The sequence below is a fragment of the Diplotaxodon limnothrissa genome, linkage group LG20 (genome assembly GCF_057381915.1).
Source record: "Diplotaxodon limnothrissa isolate DT_005_m linkage group LG20, D_limnothrissa_male_GT1.1, whole genome shotgun sequence".
In the NCBI taxonomy this organism is placed as follows: Eukaryota; Metazoa; Chordata; class Actinopteri; order Cichliformes; family Cichlidae; genus Diplotaxodon; species Diplotaxodon limnothrissa.
Window position 1 is genome coordinate 409391 of NC_140615.1, and position 14471 is coordinate 423861.

Here is a 14471-nt window from a genome sequence, read left to right on the forward strand (position 1 = left end):
CATTCTCCTAACATCTTAGAGCTATTTCCAAACAAGAATGTTTATGTTAGATTCTGTTTTAACATGTCACCAATTATAATTCTGACTTTGAAGTAAAGACACTTTTTGTTTTGGCTGTTTTTAATCAGTTCCAGTCGTGTTCAACCCCCATTTAGATTTACTTTCCCAAACTTTGTGGCACTAATGATTCTCTGAATTTGTACAGAAATTCTAGTGTAAGTCTGAGTTTTGGGCTGCTTTGGAGTATTAGTTGTTTTATATTACCCGAGTCCTGAGTAAAGTGTGGTATAAATGCAGGCATGGTCTCAGTGTTTTCTTCAGTGTTCTGGCTGATGTTGTTGAAGCCACAGTGAGCATTTTTGTCCGTTCACCAGTGTGGCGGTATTTGAAAAATATACATCACGGGTGAAATGAAGATGGTTAAACTGTTACATCGCAGCTTTAATTTGAATTAACGTGTTTGTCTGTCTGCAGGCTTCTCAGCCAGACGAGCTGACCATCGAGGAGCAGGAAATCTTGGAGGTCATCGATGATGGCGACATGGAGGACTGGGTCAAGGTACAAAAATAACACAAACACAGTTATGTAGCAGAAGCACTCTCATGTTTGAGGGTTGGTTGTTTTGTGTATTAGTTCACTCTCTGGCTCTTAGACTGTTTGACAAACATTTAGTTTCAGTTTTTATAAGACCTCGCACCGGTACGGACTATCTACTGGACGTTTTAGTGTTTCTCTGGGATCAGCTGGACTGATGTGGCTTCAGGAATTAGAATAATTCAACTAAAATGCGTGCGGTGCATTGGGGCAGGTCAGGTTGGCCTGGGTGGTAGAAGCTCTGCTGAACATAAAGACAAATCAAAAAATGTACAAATACACAGTTCTCTGCTTCTTTTTTTCGCCCCGCAGCTGTAAAGGGCTGATGGGAGATTCTCGTCACCCAGCCGGGCAGGCAGGTGGGCGGGCATGGCTGAGAGTCTGACAGGGGTCAAGTGGTGGAACGACACTTGACCCCCGACTTGAACGACACGTCTCCCTCATGCATGAGTAACACGAAGAACTTTGCCTACTTGGTGTTCAATGCTTTTGCTGTGTAATTATATTGTCTTCAACGTTCCAGCGAATAGGTTCAAGCTACAAACCTATCATTAATTGGTCCTTCGAGAGCCGGAGCCCTGGAGTCGACATTCACCGAGGGGAGAAGAGACACGCTGAAAGACTGAGGTCAGCCAGGAAGTTCCTGTAGTAAAGTCCCGAGACGTGAGAATTTGTCATCGGGCAGGTGGATTAGCTGTCTGTTTTCTCTCCTCGATGAATGACGATCGGCGGGATTCGAGGCTGATATTACATGCTAAGCAACACCAAGTAAGTTTAAGTCTTTGCCACTGTGTGCGGCAAAGCACGCAACCACTGTGTGAGTTTGCGTTGAAATTCTTTATCACTGTGTGCGATAAAGTGCATGATCATTGCGTTGTAAGTCTTTGCCACTGTGTGCGGCAAAGCACGCAGTCACTGTGTGAAAACTGCGTTGTAATGGATGATGGAGAAGCTGAATTGAATATGAAAGTGCAAGTCTATGCCACTGTGGGCAAAGCACGCAACCACTGTGTGAGGTTGCGTTGCGGTCTCTTCTGAGCTGATGAGCAAGCTACACATTATCAGATCGAGAGCTGGCTGAGAACTCCTCAAAGAGAGGGAAACAGAACTGTGATAACTGTGATAACTGGAGTGTGCAGCGTTTCCGTGAGCAGTTTTTCTGCATCTTGACTCATGTGTGTAGAGTGTTCATAGCATCAGCATCATGTTTTTGTTATTTGTTTTGTTGGGTTGAAAAATAAATAAACTTGTGATCATACTCATGGATCACCATGGCACATATCACCAGCCATATGATTTATTTATGCACATGAAAAAAGTGAGTGTGAATGTGTCTGACGTCACAGTGTTTTTGTGCGCTGTGTAAAAGTAATTGCCTCCAATTGTGAGAGCGGTGATTCTGCAGGTCACCAGCTATTGTAAAGAAAAAAAAGAGTGAAAAAGAGACAAAATTTACATTGTAGATGAAAAATAATCATAGGAAAAAGGTTTTGTGTTGATCAGCCAAGAACAACTACAATTTCATTTTCTGCTTTTAAGAAAGGAAACATGCAGGCCAAGTTTCTGGCTGACTTATTTACGGTGCCATGTGTTTCTCAAACTCACAAGCGAGCTCTCACTCCTCCCTGAAGACAAGGAATGCAGCTCCAAAGAGCAATAACATGGCAGATAAAGAGACAGCAGCAAAGTCCTGAGCAAAGAGTCCCAGCAAGCAGCAGCAGTGTGGACGAACAGCATCAGAGAAGAAGAGCAAACCCATCACCCTGCCTGATTGGATGAATGGCACTGTGTTTCCAACAAGCTGCAACTTCACTGTGCATGTGACAAGAACATTTGAGGAGAACTGAGGAGACTGTAGGAGTTTGACATTTGCCACTGTCGCGGTTCGAATTTTTGAGGAAGAGACATAGGACAGAAAGTCCATAGTGGGTCAACACAAATGATTTTATTAAAATACATATGTGGTGAAGATGGGCTCTGCAAAACATCAGGCTCAATCTCCCGCCTGACAATAGGTGGGTGTGATATTTATACTTATGATGACCAGTAACTCCAGTGAGGACATATTCTAAAAAAGGAACCGCTACTTCCTCTGTTCCTCCAGATGCTTCCTGTTATTCTACTCTCTGCACTTCAGAACAGAGCATGAGCATACCGTTTACAAGCAACACAAGTCTGTGTGCAGGCAGACTTATGTCTGTATTTTAACCTCAGTACATGACCTCACTCAACAAACAAAGACATTTTAGAAGTATACTTCCTGACTCCGTTTGAGTCATCTGTTACCAGGCAAACTCCAATGCAGCAGGCTGCTGAATGCACACAGGCAATATGTAGTAAATTATACTGTAAACATGTAGGCAACCTTTCAATAGCTGAACTTTGCTCCATTGATCGGCCAGACATCGCGCTGCCCGTAGCTTCAAACCATTAATTAACTTGACCAAGCTTCAACCCTTTAATTATGCAATATGTGTATAACATGATTACAGTTGCACCTGCAATGAAAGATTATTATGTGCTTATGCTAACACCTGAAATACAGACTTTAATATAACATCATCAGTTTCAATAAATGTGTCAATGAAATGACAATAATGATAAATCATAAATGATGCAACAGTAATAATAAGGATTATGAATAGTAACATAGATTATGAATGTAAAATAATATTTCATCTCTATACTCCTCCTCTTTGGCCTCGAAAAGGCCAACACTCCTCTTATTGTCTCACTCCTCGGGCCACGCAGCCACCTCCTCTTTGAGTGAAATGATGCTCTGCGATCCTTCTCTTCTTTCTTCAACTTCCCAGGTAGACTACTGGTTAGTCGTTGCACGGGTCAGAGGGTTTATTCTGCCTCTGTTTTGCCACCCGTGTTATTTGGAGATGAGCTTGTCTCCACCAAACTCTCATCTGCTACTGCACATTGAGACCAATGGAACTAGGTCCCGCCTGTCCCCTTCAACTGGACTGCTGTTGTGGTACGAGCCGTCACTTTTGGAGCTTGGCACGCTCCCTTCATCCCTCAGGTTCTCATGTTCCAACGCTGCTGAAGATTTAAGGCAGAGCACGTCGTACACCTTAGTTGTCTTCCTCAATGTCCACGATGAATCTCTCATTTTATTTAAAACGTTGCTGTGGGAAGACTCCTCTCAATCTCCTGCAAGCTCAGTAGCACAGCTGCCTGTACTATTTCTGCCGTTCCTCAAGATGATCACTGATCCTCCTCAAGCCTCTATCCTGGCCTCCGCTTCCATCCTGTAGGCGCCCTTCCTCACTCACTTCTCGTCATGGCACCTCACGACACCTACAAATTAAAATGACCCTCCTCTTGCACCTGGCTTCCGCCATGTGTCAACTCCCTACTGAGACCTGTACAAGAATGTTACACATTCTCTCTAAAACAATCTCCCGCCAACCTGTAACCCTGTGTAAAAACATTAGTCAGCAGTTACATGTTAAGCTCATTTAACTTCATCTGCTTCTCTCACCCCAACCGGTCGCAGCAGATGGCCGCCCCTCCCTGAGCCTGGTTCTGCCGGAGGTTTCTTCCTGTTAAAAGGGAGTTTTTCCTTCCCACTGTCGCCAAAGTGCTTGCTCATAGGGGGTCATATGATTGTTGGGTTTTTCTCTGTATCTATGAAGCGCCTTGAGGCGACTTTTGTTGTGATTTGGCGCTATATAAATAAAATTGAATTGAATTGAATTGAATTAACTCCCAGCTCCACCTGGAACCTGTATCCTGGAAAACAAATCTGTTAAATCAAACATCTTATTTACAACCAACTATAAATCATGAAAGCGATAAAGTATTCAGCATAACAGACAAGTATCATGTTCAGGATTTCTCAAATCATTAAATCACTATTAGTGCCACAATTTATTTTATCCACAATTTAATCAGTGACTTCCTTAAGCAATGTCACTCCACTTGTTTTATCACTATGAGCCCCCTATTAAACTGTTCCATAAAAACTGCATCTCTTATTTGTTTTCTCATGTCCCTTGTCTGTTTTGTACCGAATCCTCCACATGCACTCTTAACAAAAGCAAAACAAACATTAGCAACACATTGACCATCTCGGGTTAGGCGTCAGCCCTCCACATTCCAGAGGTGCTATAAAAAGATTTCCTGTAAAAAGAATCACACTGTTTTCAAGACCGGATGTGTCTCCCCCCATATTCACTCCCCTGTAGTATTCAACATTTTCCCAAGAACACAGTTTAATAGCATCACCAACTCATAACCTATAAACACAGTTTCTTCACACATAAGCCCAGAAATCCTGTAGTAGGAAAACATTATTAGAAAACATTAACTATTTGTCCAGTTATAAATCACATATTCAAAGCACATTAAGAACTGTAATGCTGTAGAGAAGAAAATGCAAATGTTAACGCTGCACAGGTGTATACACCCTTTCTCACAGTAATCTCTGTGAGCAACACAAACCCCTGAACAACACACCTGTTAGATTCACAAACACAGAAAGTGGCATTTAAAAGTTAAATCGTCATGCAACCTCAGATGTTGCTGTCATCCTTCTGCTCCTGTAAAAAGAAACACACATAAATTCATCCACCCTTTTGGCCTATCTAGGTGGAGGTTAACCTTGAGTCGTGGTCAAGTCTTGTCAGCTTTTACCAGTCAGTCAGTTTGTTTTTATTTCCAGTCTTTCATTCATTCATTCATCCATTCTTTGCTGATAGTGGAAACCATCGCCGCATTTAGATTTCCGCGCTCAGCAAAATGACGTCATTTCAAAAAGAAAAACTCATGACTCATAAAGTCACAAACATGCTGCCAGCTGCTGTTTGCAGTAAAGTCAAGCTGTGTGTCTAGTATATTTGTCATGTGACTCCAGACCTTTATTATAAACATGTAAGTGACTAAACTGGGAAGAAAGTCAGTGTATTTCACCTGTATCTGTGTCACAGATACTAAAAACTTTCTGGTTTCTCAGCAAAAGTAAAGGAATATATTAAATTTCAATTCTATTTAATTTATATAGCAACAAATCACAACAACAGTCACCCCAAGGTGCTTTATATCATAAGGCAAAAACCCAATAATAATACAGACAAAATCCCACCAATTAGATGACCCCCCCCCCCTCCCCCCTTCCTTAGAGCAAGCACTTAGTGACAGTGGGGAGGAAGAACTCCCTTTTAACAGGAATAACACTCCAGGAGTTCCAGGCTCAGGGAGAGACAGCGATCTGCTGTGACTGGTTTGGGGTGAGGGGAGGAAGACGGGAAAAAAGACACACTGTGGAAAAGAGCCAAAGATTAATAATAAATAATGATTAAAAGCAGAGTGGAGCATAAGAAAATAAATCCAATAAAACCACATCATGGGAAGCCTCCGGCAGGCTAGACCTATTGTAGTGTAACTAAGGGAGGATTCAGTCACCTGATCCAGCCCAACTATATGCTTTATGAAAAAAAACCCCAAAAGGTTTAAGCCTTAACAGTAGAGTGTGTCTGACTCTGGTTGCACAGAAGAGGGCCCTGAAAGCTGAAGGCTCTGCCTCCCTTTCTACTTTTAAAAATCCCTCAGAACCAAAAGTATATTTGATGACTTTATGGTGTACATTTGTGAGTTATACCAGGGAGTCCATTAGCTCTAAATTTGAGGAGCACAGTATGCAGACTTGAACGCACTGAAGATGTAACACTATTAACAAGATAATCAACCTCTGTGGGAGTAGCGTTTAGGTAGCTCCCCTGCACTGTGTTGGCACATGGTTCATTGAAAGCATCAACTTTCCCTCACTGTGATGCACAACAGTTTAACAGTAAGACTTTATGCCTAAAACCAGGACTTTGAAACTTCATTTAACATTTTAGGTGAATTTCTTGTTTAAAAACAGTTGCTTCTGTAGTGTTATAACAACATTTTTGTAAGGACACTGTTTTCATTTCCCCTCCCTTTAGGACCCTGTCATCAAGATACCATTCAGCAATGTGTACCAGCATGTGTGCACATACCGGGACCTGTACTATAAAACATTTGAGCTTCCCGCCTGCCCACCTGGTGTAGACCCGATCGTCACCTACCCTGTGGCTTTGAGTTGCCACTGCGGTCGCTGTGCCATGGACACATCTGACTGCACCTTTGAGAGCCTGCAACCTGACTTCTGCATGAATGACATCCCTTTCTACTACTAAAAGAAGCTCAATCATATTTAAACACATTATACAGAGTATACGGAAGCTGCCCTGTTGTTTAGAATCAACCAGTAATTACAAAAAAAAAAAAGTTTCTGCTATCGAAATAAACACATGATGAATATTTCTCTCAAACAGTGTCTTAAAAAAAGATAAAAGGTAATTGACGCCTGACGTCTGAAAGTTGACGCCACAGCTGGAGTAACTTTAACTTTCCTCATATCCTAAGGCCAGCAGAGATTCAAAATGACATCTGTGTAAAATTTACATGGAAAAAAGTTCTTTCTGTAAAGTGATATATAACCTAATTCAACAGTTTATGAAGAATTTATGTCCCATTGCTAGTTTCAAGTCTTACTGATGTGACACGATGCATTTACTTCATAAACTGTGGATCCGATTACAGTCAGCCTTAGTAACTCTAATTTGTGACTCTAATTGGATTTCATCTACTTTAATTGGACATTAAAGTAGGCAAGAAAACTACATTGAAGATGGTTGAGCTGGCTAAACGCTGGTGGTAGAGATGAAGATGGCGGCTTGAATGGATCACCTATTAGTGAAGAAACGATTTGACTTTTACCAATGGGATCTTAATATCATAGCTGTTAACCTCCCTTGTGGCCATAAAATGTGGAAGCTGCAATGCCCATCATGTTGAAAAGAAAGTTCAAGTTCTCTGTTCAGCTAAAAGAGACTTTTTCACTGGGATGTCAGACCTCAGGATCTTAAGCAGAGAAACAGCCAGTTTTTTATTGATGAAAAATGTATTTCTTTATTTCTTTATGTGAAATAATTATGGAAGATAAGCAGTCAGATCGGGGTGTCGCTTCAGAACGCAACAACTGACAGCACCTTGGGTCATCCCTTTGTCGCTGACAATGTACCACCTGTTGGTCTTTTCATCATAGCACTCCAGATTGCAGAATAAGCCGCCATTGTGGAAACCTCCAACCACATACAGCTGGTCCTCCAGCACTGCAATGCCGAAGCTTTGACGAGGGTGTAACATGGGAGCAACGTTGCGCCAGCGTCTTGTTCTTGGGTCATATGCGATGACACTACGCAACTGAGTGATACCGTTAAAGCCACCAACCTGTGCAGACAAAGGACTTGTTACAGTCTGTAACGTAAAAATGTTCTGTTGTAAAAAAGTAAATAGGTCTCCAGATTCCAAAATATCTGATTCTAGGGTAATTATAGAAATCACATTCCAATAACCCAGTACATGGTACTTGGAAAATAATACAGACTCCCAAATACAGGTACAGTAAACATTCCATGTTTGAATTTCTGTCCGTAATAAGATTATGTTTTAAGCTCTTCTTACTACAAAGATTTCGTTATTGTAGGCGACCACGGCTCCCCCAGTCCTCCCGGTTTCCATGGGTGTGATCAGTGTCCACTGGTTGGTGTCAGGGTTGTAGGACTCAGCACATGACAGAGGTTCATCTTCAGTAACACCACCAAAAATGTACACCTAGAAATTAAAATCAAGTTTAAGTCAAAATTACTAGTTAGTTTGTTTGCTTGCTTGTTTTAATCAATTTTAAATCATGCCTTTTATCTGTTTTTGTTTCTAATGTCTCTGTAAAGCACTTTGAATCACCTTGTTGTTGAATTGTGCTATACAAATAAATTTGCCTTGCCTTGCCTTACTAGAATTAAATGTTTCAGCTTCCAGAAAAAACTTACAAACACTAAAAATGTCTGTGAAGGTTCTCAGTCATCCAGGTCATCGTATTCTAAGGAGCTTGGAAAGACATAAATCTAAAAAAAAATATTCACTTTTTAAAAATTACTCCCATTGGCCAGCTTTATAAGACTATTAAAAAAATGTTTTTTGCACAGAAGCTCACAGAAAAGTAATATTTTACTGTGGGCTCATGTTCCAGTGCATAAATACGTTGGTTGGCTGGCTCCAAAAGATAATAAATCCCCATATGTTGTAAATCCAACTACATAGCCTTAAAAATCCTTTTTACAGCCAGACACAAAAGACCAAAAAAAACCTAATCCATATGGATAGCGTCCTGGCTAAAATTTGGGTTTGTGACTGCTTTGGGAAGTGTACTTCCCAACCCCCCTGAGCCAAGGTCACCCCGTTTGTGGGGCGACCTTGGCTCAGGGGGGTTGGGAAGCGTATCTGTAACCGGAAGGTCGCTGGTTTGATCCCTGGGCTCTCTGTCCTGATCGTTGTGTCCTTGGGCAAGACATTTTACCCTACCGCCTACTGGTGATGGCCAGAGGGGCCGATGGCGCGATATGGCAGCCTCGCTTCTGTCAGTCTGCCCCAGGGCAGCTGTGGCTACAACTGTAGCTGCCTCCACCAGTGTGTGAATGTGAGAGTGAATGAATAGTGGAATTGTAAAGTGCTTTGGGTGCCTTGAAAAGCGCTATATAAATCCAATCCATTATTATTAATCTATTATTACTGACAGATTAAGGCATTGGCATCTTTTGGTGCATTTCTAATGGAATTATTTGACTGTACATTTTATTGACGCAGCTTGTTAACCAAGGTTGTTAGCATTACCAGTTAACTTTGTCCACCACTTTCTCCACAAAACCAACATGGCAGAGATCTTCCACTACCTCAATTCCACTTACCTTGCCGTGTAGTGTTGCAGCACCAGCATCTGCCCTGCGCTTGTGCATCGATGCAATCATAGTCCACTGGTTGGTGGCAGGCTCATATCGTTCTGCATTTTTCAGTGTCTTTTGGTTTTGGCACCCGCCCATAGCATATATGCAGCCATTCAGTGTGGCCACACTGAGAAAGCCCCGCTCTTCATGCATCGGCCCCACCTCTGTCCAGGTTTGGCTGGTGAGGCTGAACCTTCTCACATGACTTGAAAAGCTTGTGAAATCAAAACCTCCGATGCAATAGACACATCCATTGAGGTAAGCATAACCGTAGAATCCCAGATACGGTGTCAAGCTCAGCGGCACCCAGTAGTCAGCTCGAACATTGTACATCTCAATCTTGTCACTTGGTAAAGGACCACCAACGGCCAATAAGACTTCAGACGGCAGGCGTGTTTGGGGTATAGGTCTCTCCACAATGGACTCATTTAGCATCTTCATGGCAGTGGTTACCATATCCATGCATGCCGGACTACTACTCACCACATCATTTCTGCTCACAGTGCCAACCAAGTACTCAGTGGGTATTAATAGTAGGCGGACCTGGATGAAAACAAGAATCATAAGGGAAAAAGGCAAGAAATACAACATTAGACTGTATATAAGAGTTGGATGTAGCCACCATGCCACCACCCATTAGTGAAGTATAGCACTATCCCTATAATCAAAATGTCATGGAATCACCCAGATAGCTATGGTAGCTCCTGGCATTGCCTCCAATCAGCTGTGGCATTGCCCTTAAAGACCCTAACATTACCTGTAAAGAGCCACAGCATCACCTGCCAAACAACAAAGGCAGGTCATGGCATTACCTCCAAACAAGCAGTGGTGCCACAGTCAAGTTTCAATGCCATTATCTGAGCACTGAGTAACCTCCTGCTGTAGAAACAGGTCCCACAATGAGGGTTTGTCCTGTTGTAAATGCCTAAGGTCCAGTCAGTAAGTTCTGGCAGAACACGATGGGCATAGTCAACTTTTCTGTCAGAAAAGCTAAAGTGCAGTTCAGACACATTATCAATAATGCACTTCTGAAACTACAAATCAACGGCCAGTTTTATCTGGACGCAAGTGTAAATAATACTTTTACAATTTATTAAGGACTAAATGATGAGCACCTTCTGATGCACACTCCCAAGTGAATTAGAAACACCCCCCCACCCCCCCCCAATGTGATTAAGAATGAAGAAGAATGATTCCCCTACATTAACTCTATTACCAAGCCTTAAGTTTGAGTAATTCTGCCATTGCAATTTTAGCTTTTTACACGTCAGCCATAAAAGGCTGATGGGCGAGCAGGTGGGCGGCCTGGACACCCAACTCTGTAAACACAATAGTGTACAATCAAACTTCTTTTTTTTTTGCATCAGGCATCAAGCTTATGTTTTATTTTTTATTCCCAATTCAAATTGCTACAGCGGAAGTTGCTTTCTATACTTTCAAACTGTACCATTCATTCAACAGCCCCTCACTGAGTAATAAACAAAATAAATGCACTTAGAGGAGCAATTAAATTGATATCCCATTTTCAGTTACCTGCTTGAGCAGTGCGGGCATGTCACACCCACGTTCCACAGGGGAATAGTTGATCCATCTGAGAATGGCCTCAAACACAGTGCTCTCCTGCTTCACATTGAGCTCATCATTCTCGATAAGATCTGATAGTTGCTGCACAGAGAGCTGAAGGAACTCCAAGGAGAGTGCACCAACCTCTTCAAAGTGATGGAGGATGTAGAGAAAGGCCTTTCCCCTGAGGTCAGGACAGTTGTGTAAGTGTGCCAGATTGTAGATACTGACGCAGTTATTTACACAAAGCTTCCTCTCCAGGAAGTCGCAGCAGGCTTGAATGATGCCAGTCACGATAAAGTGGTCTGCTTCCGCCAACAGCTCCAGTACATTGTCCTCCGTCACCACAACAGATTGGGTATAGGCATATTCCAAAATGAGGCTCATTGCTTTTGGAGACACAGTGGGGAAGTTGTAGACCTTGTTTGATGGTAGTGGTTTGTAGCAGAAGAGATCCCTGTGCAGATTCAGATCAGCATTTTCACATTGTCTCTCTGTCATGGAACTTAAAAAGTACCTGATGTCGTGCAGCTCATAGTTAAATAGCATTTGTATAATTTTTCAGCTGCATGCTTACTTGAGCAAGCTGTGATCAAAGAGATATGAAATTAAAGTAACAAAAATCTAAAATGACTTGATTTCAAATGGGCAATCTCCTATTTAAGGTCATCTATTCAGACATGTGCAGAAAAACATTCAGCATTGCTGCTATGTTTAGACAGACAGAAAGATATAGAGTTGTCTAGGCATTGTAGCAAATATTCCTATACAGTAACAGGGTTAGAGCGACAGGGGACAGCAGGCATTAAATAGCTGCAAATATAATAACTGAATTTCACATTATCAAATTTACTGACTAGACAGAATTGGAAAGAGCGGACATGTCCCACTGCAACAGAAATGGCATATCATTGGCCACCTCTCAGTCTGGCCCTAAATTGATTACCTGCCTATTTAGACATACAATTTCAGCTAAACTGGTGAAGGCACAGCTAATATCACCACTGATGTGGTCCTTTTGGTGCAGGCCAGTTTGTGCACAAATTTATTAGAACTGCTGCTGCTGTTGTCGTGCTGATGAAATATAATCAGAAAGCCAGTTTATAGCGTCTGTAATCTTTCAAACTACCTCTTAACGGCTCATTGTGGAGTCAAACACAAACCTACACTATATATGTATCCCAACAAACCTCCCAAAATAAATAACTAAATAAAAATACAGGACTGATTTTTTTTTCCCCCCTAAAAATTGCTCCAGAACATTTCTAGTGATCAAAAAGTACAGTGTAACATTGAAACCTCCCAATACCTGCTGCACTGTGTTACATGAAAACTTTGAAGTAGGATAAATGCAGAACCAAACCACAGCCAAACAACACAGGCCTGCTCACCTGAAGTATGCACTGCAGTTACAGAGGATGATCCTGTGAATTTTAAACTCAACATCTCCAGCTCGGATCACAGAGTCACAAACCTGTCCATCCAGAAAAAGCTCCCTAAAGACGGTACTACGGGCGCTGGTCATTATTCAGATGTTACTCAAGATGTTTAAACTTCTAAAAAATCTCCTGTTTAGTGTTTTCCTTTAGAGAGCCGCCTACAGTTTGTGAGGTACTTTGTCTAAATTACTGATTACGTTAACTTATGCTGCCTGGAAAGTGTCACTACTCTGTTTATATTTGAAAATCATAGTGCATCATTCCGTTAATTGACTGTGTGCACGTTAGCATATGCTACTTCCGGTGCGGAAACGCCTTTGGGGAGCTTTGTTTCCGGTGTCCTATTCGCGCCTGGTTTACGGTCCAAAACAAGTTAGGCAAATGAATGAATCAAGCAGCGATTTACATTTCTATAGATGTCTTGGGCATTTACCCAATATATCTGTAAATGATGTTCATCGACTTGTTAATATTTTTCCCTGCACCTCAGGGCAAAAGAGAAAAGGGATTCAAATGTTATATTTCTCAGCTGTCCCTCGTTTACAGCGGGTGTTATGTTCTAAAAATAACCAGCGATAGGTGAAATCAAGTAGCCAATTTTATTTTTTGACGCTGCAAAACGTTTCGTGGACATCCAGTAGTGCACTTCAGAGTCACCCTGCTAGCAATCGATGCAGCGATTCTGCACTGTACAGGAGAGACGTCACGGAGGAGATCGTCTGCAGTAGGGCTGCACGATTTTGCATAAAATGAGAATCACGATTTTTTGGCTTAGAATTGAGATCACGATTCTCTTTTCCAGTATAAATATTTATTACACTTATTAACTGCACATCAACTTCGTAAGTTGAGACTGAACATAAAAACAATAAATAAACATAAAAACAACAAATGTCTCACGTTTTGTTGTTGCCGCAAAATGTTGTACTGCTTGAAATTCCGTCTCCACCATTGCTCGACACTGCGTGTATAGAGCAGGTAGTGCAACAATAGAAAAATAGTTGCGGGACAGCGTTTGTCTAGGGTGTTGATCATTTTCCTAAATCCCTCGTTTTGCACAGTGTTGATGGGAGCCATATCTTTGGTCAGGTGATAAGTGATAGCCTCCGTAATTTCTTTGTGCCTGCGGAAGTTCAGCGTGTATAGGGAAGCGCTGTATAAGGTTCCCGTTATTGATGTTTGGGTGGTTGACCGGGACGGATTTTCTCCTGTCACTTTCTCGTCATCCCTGACGTGCTCTCCGTTGTTTTTCCCCTGCTAATTTTAGCATCCCACGGCGCAGCTTCTGTATCACGTGGTATAAGGCTCCGCCCTTGTCATTTGTTGAGCAGAAAGAGTGAGCGCTTGTTTTCATGCAGATTACGTCCCGGATCAAAATGCGGTACAATCGTCGTCGTCTTTTTTTTTTCTTTTTCTTTTTTTTTTAAATCGTTGTCATTTGGAAATGAGATCGCACATAAATATGAATCGAGATTGTGATTTTCTAATGATTAATCGTGCAGCCCTACTGTGTAGGTGTGTACTTGACTAGCTGATCTCGACATAATGGGGGAAACATCTGGTTTGACTATTCTTCACCTGTAGTTTGAATGCTGAACATCTGCCTGTTTAAATCACGAGACCAGTCACTATACAGAGATGTGCTTCTGAATGTGGACGATGTGTCTTCTGCATGCAGTAATGCAGTTCTGCTTGTGTTGAGTGATGTAAACAACTGATCGATCTAAACTCTTTAAACGTAAAAAATTGATCATTAGATTTTTTATGACACAACAGCGGTGAGTGTTCCCACCTTCTGCTCTTTGTAACTTAACGCGATCTTTCCGTTTTTGAGTTTTGGACATGATTTTGGAGTATATCTTTGCAGTAGCGATTGACCGCAAAGTCAAGCTACCGGAAATGTACAACCCCACATCCGGTCTCAAACCAGGAATTTAGCATTTTCTCGTACACAGGGTCAATTTGGTTCCACATATTTGTGTGAGCAAACATTCTCTGTCATGAACTTAAACAAGAACCGATTGAGATCAAGGATGAGTGACTCCCACTTGCGTGA

The 14471-nt window shown here is 41.8% G+C and overlaps 2 protein-coding genes across 3 annotated transcripts; one reads left to right on the plus strand and one right to left on the minus strand.

Moving 5' to 3' along the window:
* Window positions 1-540: 540 nt before the first annotated feature.
* Window positions 541-6789, plus strand: LOC146610159 (gonadotropin subunit beta-2-like). Its single transcript, XM_085345059.1, has 2 exons — window positions 541-558; window positions 6534-6789. The coding sequence occupies exons 1-2, from the start codon at window positions 541-543 to the stop codon at window positions 6765-6767; spliced, it is 252 nt and encodes an 83-aa protein (XP_085201185.1). The 3' UTR covers window positions 6768-6789.
* A 743-nt stretch (window positions 6790-7532) lies between these two features.
* Window positions 7533-13678, minus strand: LOC146610160 (kelch-like protein 10). Of its 2 annotated transcripts, none has more exons than XM_085345055.1 (5): window positions 13316-13678; window positions 10947-11433; window positions 9378-9956; window positions 8098-8247; window positions 7533-7863 (listed from the first exon to the last, which is right to left on the minus strand). In XM_085345055.1, the coding sequence occupies exons 2-5, from the start codon at window positions 11361-11363 to the stop codon at window positions 7564-7566; spliced, it is 1446 nt and encodes a 481-aa protein (XP_085201181.1). In that variant the 5' UTR covers window positions 11364-11433; window positions 13316-13678; the 3' UTR covers window positions 7533-7563. The 2 variants fall into 2 exon arrangements, with proteins under 2 accessions (XP_085201181.1, XP_085201180.1); XM_085345054.1 differs by lacking the exon at window positions 13316-13678 and adding an exon at window positions 12368-12782.
* Between the last annotated feature and the right edge of the window lie 793 nt (window positions 13679-14471).